Source organism: Pseudonaja textilis, chromosome 10, assembly GCF_049901715.1.
Source record: "Pseudonaja textilis isolate UNSWEBS1 chromosome 10, rPseTex1.2, whole genome shotgun sequence".
Classification (NCBI taxonomy): Eukaryota; Metazoa; Chordata; class Lepidosauria; order Squamata; family Elapidae; genus Pseudonaja; species Pseudonaja textilis.
The window spans coordinates 25706484-25719794 of record NC_141999.1 but is presented as its reverse complement, the minus strand read 5'-3'; the positions used below and the strand labels follow the sequence as shown (position 1 = coordinate 25719794).

Sequence of the window (13311 nt, the reverse complement as noted above, 5' to 3'; positions counted from 1 at the left end):
CACGGCAGGGCCGCTCCAGGGCCCCTCCTAAGAAAGGCCCCTTGCCCAGCTAGGAGCCAGCGTTCCCCTCTGCCTGGCCTCGGGGGACCCTGCAGTAGCTGGCCAGCCGGGGTTCAAGGGCTGGAAGGCGAGACGGGAGGCCCCGCTGCTCTGCCCCCCCCCCCCCCCCGCGGCCACTTCAACCTCCCCTCCCGCGGAGCCGGCGCCAAGGAAAGAAAGGCGGGGCTGGGGAGACAAGGCCCTGGGGCCAATCGGTCGCTTTATTAACTCCGTCCACCGTGGCTCCCGCGAGGGGAGCTTCCCAGCTGGCAACGGGCGGCGGCAGCAGCCCCCGGCCCTGGGGGAGCCGAGCGCCGGGAGCCGCCGCGGCGAGTGGCAGGGTTGGGGTCACCCCGGAGTGGAGGCCCCAGGCCGCCCAGGGCCCGCGGGGCCCCTCACTTCTGGGCGGGGATCATGTCGTCGATGGGCTGGCCTTTCTCCAGGTGCTTCTCCATCTCGACCATCAGCTTCACACCGTCCACCACCAGCTGCACCTGCTCCACCTCGGAGGAGCCCAGCCGGTCTGCGTTGGAGATGTCGAACACGGCGCCCACAGCCTCGGTGTCCACGCCGCCTGCGGGAGGAGGGGCAGCACCGGCGGGCTCAGTCCGCTGAACCCCCGCAGAGGGGCAGACCCTCGGGGACCCCTAAGCGTGGGGCAGGACCACCCAGTGGGGCCGGCCGGCCGTGACAAGGGCCCCGGGAGGGCCCAGCGCCCGGTGCGCAAAGGCCAGCGGCTTCGGCCTTGGCTGGAAAGAGAGGAGGGGCCGGGAGGGGGGGCAGCGGGGCGAGAAGCGAATCCCCCCGAAGAAACGTTGCGGGAGGGGCATCGCAGAACCCCCACCCCCACCCCCTTTGGCGGAGCTCCGGACAGGGAGGGGCAGGCCTGGCGAGCCGGCCCTTTGCCCAAGCGGAACTGGCCCCCCGCCCTGCCCCTCCCCTCCCCCACCTGTGCCGCGTTTCTGCAGGCGGAGGCGGTGCAGGATCTCCTCGAACTTGGGGTGCTTGCTGAGATGGGGCAGCTTGACGTGGACGCCGCCCCGCAGGCCGGTGCCCAGGTTGGAGGGGCAGGTGAGGATGTAGCCCAGGTGCTCGTTCCAGCTGAAGGGGTGGCCGGCCTGCTTGAAGATCTCCTCGATCTTGGGTTGGGGGAAGGGGGCAGCAGAGGTTGGCAGGGGAGTGGCCGGGCAGGCCAGACCCTCGCCTCTTTCCTGGCCCGCCCCTCCCCCCCGCCAGGAGAGTCTTTATTCCAGTGCCAGGGGGCCTGTCCAGTATCCCGCGATGCCCTCCCCTGCCCCCTCCCTCCCCTTGGAGCCAGCCCGGGGCCCCGTTTCCCCCCCAGACCCCGGTCACCTTCTGCAGCCCCACGCAGAAGCGGCGGAAGACCTCCTTCATGTTGCCCCCCTTCTGCATGGAGATGACCCGCAGGTGGTCCTCCTCGTTCACCCACACCAGGAAGGTCTTGTTGTCGTTGTGCCTGGAGGGGAGCAGAGGCCTCAGTGCCCCCCGCCTGCTGCCCCTCAGGCTCCGTCGGCATTGGGCGGGGGGGGCGGCACCCAAGGGCATCGAGGCGGCCCCCTCGGCTGCCCTACCAGCCAGCGGGCCAGGGCGGCCCTCAGCGGCTCTTCCTGGGGGGCTGGGGTGGATTGGGGCGGCTGGGCAGGGGCTGCTCACCAGATGCCCCGGGCGTCGGGCCAGTCGCGGGCCATGCCGGAGGCGAGCAGCAGCGGGGAGACGGGCTTGTCGAAGAGGAAGTGGTCGTCGATCAGCTGCTGCTGCTCCGCCTCACTCATGCTCTTCAGGGGGTAGTACTTGCCCTTGAACTCCCCGGTCAAGCTGTTCAGGGCTGCGGGGGACACACGGGGGGGGGGGTGGCTCAGCAAAGGCGGCCGCCTCCTCCTTCCCCTCCCTCCTTAAGCCTCCCCCCAACAAGGCTCGAGCGGGGAGGGGGCTCCTCAAATCCTGCTTCCCTCCATCCTCAAAGGGAAAGATTCGCCCCTCTGAGCGAGACCCGGGAATCTGTTCCCGGGACCCCTTCCTGAGGGGGGACCTGAAATATTCGGGGCAGCCCCCCCCCCCAGGAGCAGTGGTGCTGGGCAAGGGCTCGGCGAGGCTAGCGCCACCTGGTGGAGCAGCGGAGACGGCCTGGCGCTGGGCGGGGCTCACTCTGGCTGGCGGGCTGCGAACCAGCCAAACGGGCAACTCAGCTCCTCCAAAGTTTGTGTGGAGACCCCCAATTTTGGGCCAAGCGGCTCCTGCCCCCCATTCCTGCCCTCTTACCTTTGATGGAGAGTTTCTCGACGGCCCGGCGCTCGGCCCGGCTGCAGTGGGGAGGCAGCGTGTAGCCCTTGATGCTGCGGCCGGTCCGCACGCGGGAGCTGAGCACGTAGTTGGGGTCCAGATCATCACCGCCCTGCAGGGAAGCAGAGCTGGGTGGGGTCGTCTCGCTGCCCAGGCTGACCCCCACCACCCCGTGCCCTCCCTGGGCCTCCCCACGTACCCGTGGGGGGCACCTGCAGGGACAGCCAGCGGGTCACTCTCTCTCTGTCTCTCTCTCTCCCTCTGGTCTTTGCACACTTAAGGGCTTCCCTGAAGTTCCTCCCCCCCCCCACCAGCAAAGCCCCCCGGCTGCCTCACCTTCAGGTTCTCGTAGTTCAGGTCGGTCTTGTGCTTGTCGGTGGGTTTGTAGCCTCCGTGGCGGTCATGGATGATGATGTCGAAAAGGTCCTTGAAGGTGCAGTAGCACTCTTCGTCACCAGCTACGGTGCCCACCGTCATGATGTAGGGGTGACCTGCAAGGACAGTGGGCTTCAGCAGGGGGGGGCAGGGGGGGCAGAGGACCCAAGTCCCCCTCTGAAAGGCCAGGGCTTGGCACACCTGGGGGTTCCCCCCTCTCACCCCTGCCTGGCACCAGTTCTCTCAGCTGCCCCAAACACGAGGGGAGGGGACGGGGGAGGGGCCTCTGGCAGGGGTCACTGGGAAGCCCAGCCACCTTTCACTCCCGGAGGCCACCAGGTCGAGGCATGCCGGCATTTGGCCCCCTCGGCCCCTGGGGGCCCCTCTCCAGCTAAACGTCCCTCTTAAGAACCTGTTCCCCTTATTTAGCAGCGCTTCTTTCCAGGCCGTGACCAGCCGGCGTCCCCCAAAGCCTTTTCCTTCACCTCCCATTTGTCCCACCCCAAAATGTTTACAAACGTTTCACGAAGTAAGTTAAAACAAAAACAAAAACTCCCAGAATTCCCCAGCCGGCAGAGCGATTCCTAGTTAACATCAAGAGGAAATCAGGCTTGTTTAGTCCACGTGAACAATAAGACGGAAAGAACGGATCGGATTTTTTCCACCTGCTCCCCCTTTAGCTCTTCTCTCCCCACCCACCCACCCCCCCCCCGGCCCAGAAGCCGGCTCTACGCACGATGGGCAGCACCCAAGTCGAACCGATTAGATCGGTGGATTAGATAGAGGATGGGTGGGTGGGTGATAGATGAGACCAATAGATACCGAGACAGAGAGACAGAGAGACAGGGAGGGAGGGAGGGAGGGAGGCAGAGGGAGGTAGTAGGTAGGCAGAGTGTCAGGGTTTCCACAGGTGGCTGAAGGAAGGAGGAGTGATGTTGCCCAAGCAACCAGACCGCCCCTTCGTTGGGCTGGCTATGGGGCCGATGTCTTGGGGAAGGGGGAATAGCTTTCACTTTGAATTAGGGGAAAACCGTGGAAGCCTCTAGGTCTAGGATCAGTTTTCACCAGCCTGTGCCAACGTGATAGATAGAATAAAACTATTCTTTGAGGTACCCGCCTGCCTCGGCCTTTGGTTTGCTATGGGCGCAAGACTCGGAACCCTGACATTAAACCGACTCTCCCTTGTGGCCTCCCTACAGCCTGAAAATGGCCTCAGTCAGCCCAGCTCCAGAGCTGACGGAGAGGGAGGGCGGGAGGGAGGGAGGGAAGCTGAGCTCTGCTTTCTGCCTTCACCCACAGGCAACCGGCTGCCAACTTGCTCAATGTGATGCCCGCCTGTGCCAGAAGGGGGAGTCAACCCCAGGAGAGGAGGGGGCACCAGAAGGCACAGCTTGTGCTTTGCCTGGGGGGCAAGGTCAGTGGCCACCCTCTCCAGGGTTGCTGCCAGTCAAATGCGGACGTCCGACTGCTTGAGCTGTGTCCTGACAGAAAACGGGCCAGGGGCACCGCCGGGTCTAGCCGGGGGAAGGGGGAGGGCCAGCTCACCTGGGTTGTCCACGCCGGTCTGGATGCAGTCGTCCAGGGTGCAGCCGCTGGCCGTCTCCTTGTCCCGCAGCCTCTTGTACATCTCCAGGGTGAGGGCCTTGGCCATGTGGTTGTTGTGCACGGACAGGTCGGGGTACTCGTCCTCCGCAGAGTAGTTCATCTTGAACTTGTTGTGGGTGTTTCCGAAAGGCATGGTGGCGGCTGAGCACGAGTCCTGCCGGGGCAGAGGAGGGTGAGGGGCCTGGAGCTGCCACAGCGCTGGGATTTCCCGGCAGCAGCGAGGCTTGAAGGGGGCTGGGCGCAACGTACCCAGAGATGGGGGAAGGGCGAAGGGGCCTTAGGGTCACTGCCTACCAGATGTAGCAAGTGGATCTTACAGGGGAAGCTTCACCTGGCAGGTGAAGAGCTCAGTGAGGCAGGGCAGACCCGGACTTCACACTGTGCCAAACTCCCCATTTCCACTGCACGACGGACCTGGGTTTGGGCTACTTCCTTGCGTTTGGGGTGTCAGGCGCTGAGTAACAGAAGCATTGGGGGGGCAGTCACTGTGTAAGACTGCGTAAGCCAGAATTGGCCCTCCCCCCAAGGGGGGCAGCAGACGGGACCCCCTCAGTCACTGGGTCCCAGCCCTTTGAAGACCCAAAGCGTTCTCCTTCCTGCCTTCTTCCAAGCAAACCAGCGCCCCCCCCCTTTTAGGATGGAGTCTGGCAGGGCCACCCTCCGAAGCCCCCCCCCCGCCTGCCCTCTTGCTTGAGGGGGGCCATCAACACCGGGGTCCCAGGACTGAGGCCCCCCAGGGACGCAGCGCCTGTGGGCCCAGCTCTGCAGGAGGAAGCGCTCGGCAGGCCAGGTGTTGGAGACCCTTCCCCCTTGCTTGCACCCCAAAAGCTTTCCCAGGGGGGAGAGCCTTAATCCCCAGCGGCACTCAAAGTGAAGGGGGGGGGCTTCCTGAGGGTCACCGTCAAGGTCAACCCCTGGAGATGTCAGCTGACCCAGAAGCAGCGGCTGCGCAGGCCATCTTGGGTCTGGGTGCCAAGAGCGTTGCGGGGGAGGGCACAGGCTCTGCCCCTCCCCTTCAGTTCCACCCACAGGAAGTCAGGATAATTTTAGCCTCTGGGAAGCAAGTTTATTTATAGTGGCAGCTTTTTGTCCACAAAAGGGCCCCGACCACCGCCTCCCGTGGCCTCTGCGCAGGCAGGCATCTTGGCCACAAGCACCGCAGCATTCCAGGGGCGGCTTTTGACCGGGCTCAGCACTTTGTGCAGCCAGCCAGCCAGCCTCTGGGCTGGGGGGAGCCCAGGAAGGGGGAGGGAGAGGAAGTGGGGGCTCTGTCAGGCACCCCCAGCCCCCAACCTCCCTTGGCCCCCACCCCGCAGGGAGAGCACAAGGTCATGGCCAGACCTGTGGTCACCCTCCCCATTCAGGACCCCCCAAATACTCGCCCTGCAAGCGAGTCCCAGCTTGGTTGTGTGGCCAGGGATTTGCCCAAAGGGCAGATTGTCTCCAAAAAAGCCTGTTTAAATCTGCCCCGAACTTGCTGGCAAAAGCACCTCACCTGCCTCTGCCAATCCTCTCCCTCCTTCCCACCCACCCCGCTGCAAACCCAGACCGGGGGTGGGGTGGGGTGGTGGTTACCTGACCAGGAGAAGCGGAGCCTGCAGAGTCCAGGGGCTGCCTTGTCTCACTCCTGCACAATAGGTGACCCGGGAGTCTGGGCTGGGGGCTTCAGCATATAAACCCTGGCCCTCCTCCCCATTGGCTGAGCCCCAACCAGCAGCCCGGCTGTGATTGGACGTAGCTCAACTTGAAATTGGGTGGGAGTCTTCGCTGTGGGCACCGGAAAAGGCATCGCCCGCCTGTCCTTTCTGGACGGGGCAGAGGAAAGAGAAAGGCAGCTCAAAAAAAGCCCCCATTTCTTTGCTGGAGGATTTTCCTTCCTTGGCGGTTCGATGGGATGAGAGCTTGAAGGGCGCCTGACTGACCTCTGCAATCGAGCCGCTCTTCTTCCAGAAAGACCCCCAAGCAATGCCCCCCTCCAAGACTGGCGCTTAGAGACTGACTGCCTGCAACCCAGCAGAATCCCCCAGGCTCTGGGGCTAGTGGGGCCCCTGCCAGGCCTGACCCTCTTCTGGGGGGGCCTCGGGGGGCCTTCCACGCACGTCCCGTGGCCGGAGGGATGCCAGCTAGTGCAGAGGGGCCCTGGCTTCTGCCTCCTTTGGCAAGGGGCTCCAACTGAGAATCCCCCCCCCCCATCCCACAGATGGAGCGGAATGAAGTGAAAGAAGGACCATGGCTTTCGGATTTGCAGGGAAAGCTTTGCTTCCCCAGGACCAACCCCCTTGCCCCCGACAGCTGCTCCAGATACCTCTTGCTCCCTGCAGGGCCTCCAGCAGCTGCCCAAACTGAGCCCCCCCCATCTCAGGGTGGTAACTGGAACCCTGATGCTGCTGGGAGGGAATGTCCCCCCCGACAGGCATTCCAGTTAGGTAAGAAGTATGAGGGCCAGAGCCTATCAGGCACTGCCCTTGCTCTGGCAATGGGGTTTGTAGTCCAACATAGGGGACACCCACAGTCCCTGCCAGCTGCCGGCAGAGACCCGGAGTAGTTTTGCAGCCTTCTGCACAAGCTCAGAGGAGGTTTTTCCTCTACACCTCCTGAAAAAACAGGGGACCCGAATTTAATCTCCCTGGGGACTTTCTCAGTTAGAAGCAGGCTCCCTTCCAGCGGGTCAGGTTGCCTCCTGCAAACTAGGCCTGCCTCACCGCTGCCGCCACGCCACCCACCCCCTCCCTCCGCCCTCCGGCAGCCGGAGTGGGATCAGGTTCCTCATCCCCGGCCCCCTTCGTCGAGGGAGAAGCGTCCGTCCTTCTGTCCTGCTGCCGCAGCAGCAGCAGCTGCCTCTTTGGAAGGATTTGTGGGAATTTGATCTCCCCCTCCCTTCCCTCGCCCTGCCCCCCCCCCTCCATGCCTGCCTCTGGCCCTCCGCCTGGCCAGGTGCAAAGAGCTGCCCCTCCCTCTGGACTGGGGGGCTGGGGAGAGGCAGGGCCTGCAATGTATTTGCAAAGGGGAGGAGAATGAGAAAGGCTGCAGGGAGCCCCCTGTGGGGGTCCCCCCCCCACCCCAGCCAGCAAGGCCCCACGGAGACCGAGGCACCTGGGGCCCGGGGGCCTTTCTGGAGAAGGGGAAGCCGTGTCCCCTTAGGGGATTCCGGAAGGAGCTGCCACCAAAATGCCTTGGCAGGCATGGCCCCCAAAGCCCCCCAAGAGGGCCCTGAGAGAGCCGACTTTCATCCAAGGGTGGGGGTTTGGAAGTTGCTTCTGGGAGCACAGCATCCAGCCCCCCCCCCCCCAAAGGAGACACAATCTTAGGAAGCCCTGCAGAGGGGAAGTTGCTCCACCGGTTCGTTGGCCTCCCTGTCAGAAAGTTCCTCAGTTCCAGTTTGCTTCTCTCCTTGATTAGTTTCCATCCATTGTTTCTTGTCCTCTGGAACTTTCACTCCCCCGCCCCCGCCGTGGCAGCGTCTCAAATACTGGAATACTGCTATCCCTCCCTCCCTCCTTCCTTCCTTCCTCCTTCCTTCCTTCCTTCCTTCCTTCCTTCCTTCCTTCCTTCCTTCCTTGCTTCCTTGCCAGATTTTTCCCTCTCTACCTTCTATTTAATCCTGCTTAGCTCCATCTATGGAGAGTTGCGATTCAGCCGAAGAGCCTGGGCGCCTCTGCGTGCCTCAGTGTCTCCTATCCTGCACATTCCTAACCGAAGTTTCTGGCCTTAATTGATCCCCAGCATTTCTTGTTCCCGCAGGACCTGGAGGCAGGGCGTGTGCGGATGAGTGGCTCAACATGGAGGGACCTGGGCTGACTGAACTAAAGAGGAGGAATTTGCTCTTTCCAAGGAAGCCGTTGCACGATGCCCCTGTCCGAGGGTCTGCGGCTCTTCAGGTTCTGAGGAATAAAGGTTGAGTGGGCAGACGGCTGCACAATTTCCACCCTTGGAGCCCAACACATCCCACGATCCCCAGCTCACGCGGATGGCACCCATAACGCCCACTGCCTGCCCCAGGCAAGTCCCCTCCTTGGCTGTGCTCGGCCTGGCAGAGATGCCTGGGTTTGGACACTCAGCCCATGCTCAGAGGCAGCCTGGGGTCCGTGCCTTCCTGCACTCAGGCTTTGGACCGGCTCAGTCTGGATGCCGGCCACAGGAACGCCTTCCTGGCAGAGGAGACGCCTCGTCTGCACAACCAAATTGGGCTGCTGAGACGGTGGAAATCTAGCCCTGGGGTGTGGGGGGGCGGAGAGACACGTTAGAAGGAAACTTGCCAGCCTGTTGAGCCGTTGGCCTGCAGGTGAAGAGGGGCCCCCACCCCCACCAAGACCATGTGATGCAGTTCCTCTCTGGAACAAGCCCTCCCTCCCTCCCCCCACTGGTGTCTCTCAAGCTTGGCCACTTTAAGCCATGTGGACTTCAAAGCTGGCTGGGGAATTCTGGGAGTTGAAGTCCACATGGCTTAAAGTGGCCCCGGGGTTTCAGAGATCGATGGAGACCAGCCCCAGACGCCAAATGCCGACTTCCACCCTACTCCGAACTCTATGGGGCCCCTCAATCCGCAGCCTGGAGGGCCCCATTCCACCCGCCTTCATCCAGGGCAGGGAACCGGCCCCCGATCTGACGTCAGCAACCCACGGGATCATCTCCCCCCTGGGAATTCTCTCCCAGGCGACGGGGGGGGGGCGCGTGGGGAGGGAGCAGAGCTATTTTTAGAGGCCTCCTCTCCAACCGCAGCAGCGACTGTCTCCGGTTTCACACCAAAGAGAGGAAGGAAAAAGAAGGGCTGCGCACCCCCCTCTCTGCCCCAAAGCTCTTGGGGAACCCCAACTTTGGGGGGCAGCTCCCCACAGCTCCTCCTTGCCTGGTTGTGAAGGAGAAGGGGGGCAGCTGGGGCTGATTTGGGGCTCAAGGCTGGGCATTGCAAGCCCCCTGCCAGTGAGAGGCCTCGATACCCCCCCAGAAAGGCAAAGCGTCGCGCCAGGCCAGCCCCTCCCCTGGCCACGGCAGACCCTGGACTGATCCCACGGATGGGAGGAAGACCAGACTAGGTGTGGCCCCATCTTCTCTTCCGGGGAGGCCAAGAGGCTTCTGGGAAAGCGGCAAGCTGGGCACTGAAGCCATGGACAGAGTCACCAACTGCCCCGCCCTCCTCCTCAGTTGAAGACCAGGTGCCAGCAGCCACGTGGCCTCTGACCATGACGCCATTCTTGTTTGTTTGCTTCACTGCCCATCTCCCATGGGTTGCTTGCTCCTTTCTCTGGGTGGGCTCCGCAGGAGGAGCACCGGCTCAGGAGCCCAAAGGCAGAAGGGGTCCGGCCACAAGGGACAAGTCCCCGGCAGAGGAGTTTCGGGAGTGGCCAGAGATGCCCAATGGGGCTGTGGGTAGGAGCGAAGCCCTCCCATTATGGGAGAGGATGCTTGTAAAAACTACCCACTCCCCCCTCCCTCCCTCCCTCCCTCCCTCCCTCCCTTCCTTCCTTCCTTCCTTCCTTCCTTCCTTCCTTCCTTCCTTCCTTCCTTCTTTCCCTTCAAGTGGGCAGGTTCTGGGGACAGGACCACCTTAGGCCAAGGGCCCCTGTGCCAGTTGCCCATGTGAAAATCCGGCCCTTTTGTACAGCCTGTAGAGCCTGCAAACCGAGGCCTCCTCTCAGCGACCTCTTGCCAAAGCTCTGACATGCCTGGGATCGCACCCAGAAGAGGGGAGGGGGCTGTAGAGGAGAATGGCCTAGCAGGCCGCATGCCCCCCATGCTAGCCAAGGGCACCGAGCAGGACAGCAATGCCTCCCAGGGCTTCTGCAGGCTCCCTTTCTCAAGCCTTTTGGGGGTCTGCAGCAGCTGCCTTGCCCCCCCACCCCCCCACTTCCATTTCTCAGGCTACTTCTCTGCTCCTGCCAGGGCACTCACTGGCTGCCCTCGCCCCGCTCCCTCTGGACCACGCTTGGCAGGTCCACCTGTTGAAGGAGTCTTGCAGGAGAGATCGAGCGTGCCAAGGGGTCCGTGTGGGAGGCTGACCCTCTGGGCAGAGAAGCCACAGCATTCTGGCCAGACTCTTTCCAGGGGTGGTTTTCCCCAAAGCTCAGACTCGCTAGTGGAAGATAGGCAGAGCAATGTCAAGGCACTTTGACCGTGCTCAGAGGCCTGGTCTCAAAGCTTTACCTGCTGAGCCCAGATGTGGAAAATGGATTCTAGAGCAGAGCTGTGTGGCCTTTAGAGAGGAGCCTGTGCTGTTGGAGTCACCCCTGCAATGAAATTCCCAGCTTCCAAGGACAGAAAAGCACTCGTCACGTGCTCTGAGCACACTTGGCAGGCTCTTCCCTTCTGCCAAATAACAGCAACACCACAACTCGCTGTTGTAGAAATGACAGGCAGACACACTGAAAGCACCAACCCCCATGTTGGACTTCCGGCTCATCCCTTGGGGTCTGGAGGTAGCCCACCTTGTGCCAGGCGGGAGAAGAAGGAAAGAGGGTGGACGCGGCCAGGCCCCCAAGAGACGGTTCGGTAACGAATGCCACCCTCTGGTTTAGCCACAGAGAGTCCTCTTTGCCAGCGAGGCTCTGCCCCACTTCCAGGAGGCCTTCTGAAAAGAGGGGCAGGGTGCTGCCAACCCCACCCCCCCGCCCCTTCCTTTGGCTGGAGGTCTCTCACTTCGCCCAAATTCGGTGATGCCTCCTTTAAAAAACAAAACAAAACGAACCCAGCAAACACTTGGCAACATCTGTCACTGGATTCTGTTGGAGGAACTTCTGGGCCTTTCTGCTGTTGAATCCCTTCCCAGGGAAGGGCAGGTGGAGAGCGGCGGCCTCTGCCCCTTATTTGCCACTCCTGGGCAGGTTGCTGAGAAGGGCAAAGCCCTCCTTGGCACACGAGGCACAAGATGGATGGAAACTCATCAGGGAGGAAGCAGGAATTCCCTGGCGGGGGAAGGAGGAATCGACGGAAGGGCCTTCAAACATTGGGGGGGCTCCAGCACTGCAGGGGTCGAAGAAGAAGAGGCTGGACAGCCGGGTGTCCAGAATGCGATGGGACAAGAGCGTCCAACCTTGCCAATATGCAGAAGTGGACAGGTTAACTCCCCAAATTCAAGGAAAAGAAGAACCGGACTACTTCATAACCCGGGAACTATTCTAGAAATGGTTAAATGGCAGATATCGAGGTTAGAGGAATTAGGGGAAATATGGTTGATAGGAGAAAGAAAAACAGATGAGTAAATATTTCTGATGGATAAAATCGATACTATAATGGAAGATAATATATGTTGTAATATGATCGGTGTTATCATATTTGTTTTTATGTATATGATCATTATGACAATGATGATGTTTGTATATTTACATCTTGGACACCACAAATCTTAAAGTTTCCAAATTGGACACCCCCGACGTAGGTTCTCCTGTTGAACAGGGGGTTAGACTAGAAGACCTCCAAGGTCCCTTCCAACTCAGGAGTTCAAAAGGAGGGGAGGCTGCAGGGTCCCGTGCCAGGAAGGCAGAGCAGCAGAGAGAAGCTACTGAACGCATCCAGAGACCCGATTGTCCTCTCTGTTTCTCTTCCCCACCCCCCACCCCCCACCCCCCACCCCCGCTCTCTCTATTCCAGAAGGGACCCTCTACCTGCTCTGCTTGTTTGTCAGGCAGAAGCCTCAAGGTCTAAAAATATATAAGGTATCAAGAGATCAAAATATCTCTGAGCGGCTGAGAACGGCCTTCTGGGCTCTGGGTGCAGGAGAAGGAAGAGCCCCCCCCCCCCCCAACCTATACCCATAATCTGTGCCCCTTCCATGATTGCTCATCCAGTCAGCTGGATTCAGGAATCCTGGCCTTGGTGGGATCCACAGATCACCTCCAGAACTGGGTTTGATGCAGGCAGCCAAGCCAGGTTGCCCCGCCTACTTTGGCCATCGGAGGCTAAGGAATGAACCAATCTGGTCTGCATATTGCCAACCGAGAAGTGGGGGGGGAGGAGGGGGGGCCTGGCTCTGGGCACAGCAGGCTCTGTCTGAAGCCGCTGAGGTCACACAAAGGGCACCTGCTGCCCCCCTGAGCAACGGCAGCCCAGCCCCTTGGCCCGGCAGAAGCAAACCAGACTCCAGACTGCAACTCCCATCATCCCCTAGATCATCAATACGTCTCCACCGGGACAGCTGGAAGCGATGAGGACTTCAACTCCCAGAACTCCAGAGCAGAGCAGGCTGGGGAATTCTGGGAGTTCACACCTCTTCCAGCTGTCAAGGTGGAGAAACATGGTCAAGTAGATGGGTTGGCAGGGGATGATGGGAACTGGGCCCACGCGAAGTTGGGGAGGCAGTGGGGAAATCGGAAGAGGCAAAGAGCGTCCCTGGGGCCAAATGGGTTTCAGCCTCCCGTCGCCTCCAGCCTCGGAACCGGCTCGCCTCTTGACCGAAGCAGCCGTGGGCTGGCAAAGCAACCGGTCGCCCCCTGCCCGCCCCCCCCCCCCGCACGTGGCGCGCCTCCTTGGGCGGCTCCGCACCGGGGGTCCTCCCGTCGACGGGGGGCGCATCTTGGAGGGGTCCCCGCCCTTCTGCTTCAATGGTCTCCAAGGCGGCGCCCCGCACAGGCTAAAGCCGCGCCCGGACCCCTTCCGCCGGGAGGCTTCCCGGGCCCGGATTGGGAGGGGCTGCGGGGGGGGTGCTCTCGTCCCGCAGGATCGCCGCTTGAAAGAACTGCCCAGCCCGTTTCGGCCGCTCGCGGGTCCGGCGTGGAAATGCAGCGCCCTCCGGTGGCTGCTTGCGGAGCCGCCGGGCTTGGCCACAGCGGACCCGGGTGCCAGCCTTCGCCCGGGGATGAAAGGCCACCAGGAAATCCCCGGGAGCGGGAGGGGGGCTCCAGACCTGCGAGGCGAGAGTCGGAGCCGCTGGGCGCGGGGGGGGAGAGGCTCTGCGCCAGGCAGAGGCCCCCCGGGGGACCAAGGGCCTGAGTGGGCCGGTATATCCGGGCGTCCTCCGGCCGGCTGCTTCGAGGAGGTTCCTCCCCGCGCCGATTTCTG

The 13311-nt window shown here is 62.0% G+C and overlaps 1 protein-coding gene across 1 annotated transcript; it reads right to left on the bottom strand.

Annotated features, from left to right (window-relative positions):
* Positions 1 to 229: 229 nt before the first annotated feature.
* Positions 230 to 5965, bottom strand: CKM (creatine kinase, M-type). The gene is made up of 8 exons (XM_026721499.2): positions 5896 to 5965; positions 4261 to 4474; positions 2677 to 2831; positions 2320 to 2452; positions 1714 to 1885; positions 1393 to 1516; positions 989 to 1178; positions 230 to 613 (listed from the first exon to the last, which is right to left on the bottom strand). The coding sequence occupies exons 2-8, from the start codon at positions 4451 to 4453 to the stop codon at positions 435 to 437; spliced, it is 1146 nt and encodes a 381-aa protein (XP_026577284.1). The 5' UTR covers positions 4454 to 4474; positions 5896 to 5965; the 3' UTR covers positions 230 to 434.
* Positions 5966 to 13311: the final 7346 nt, after the last annotated feature.

Coding starts and splice junctions, on each gene's coding strand:
- CKM (XM_026721499.2), bottom strand. CDS start 4,453: ATGCCTTTCGGAAACACCCACAACAAGTTCAAGATGAACTACTCTGCG. Junction 1,886..2,319: donor CGAGAAACTCTCCATCAAAG/GTAAGAGGGCAG, acceptor TGTCCCCCGCAG/CCCTGAACAGCTTGACCGGG. Junction 614..988: donor CCTGCAGAAACGCGGCACAG/GTGGGGGAGGGG, acceptor CTCCTCCCGCAG/GCGGCGTGGACACCGAGGCT.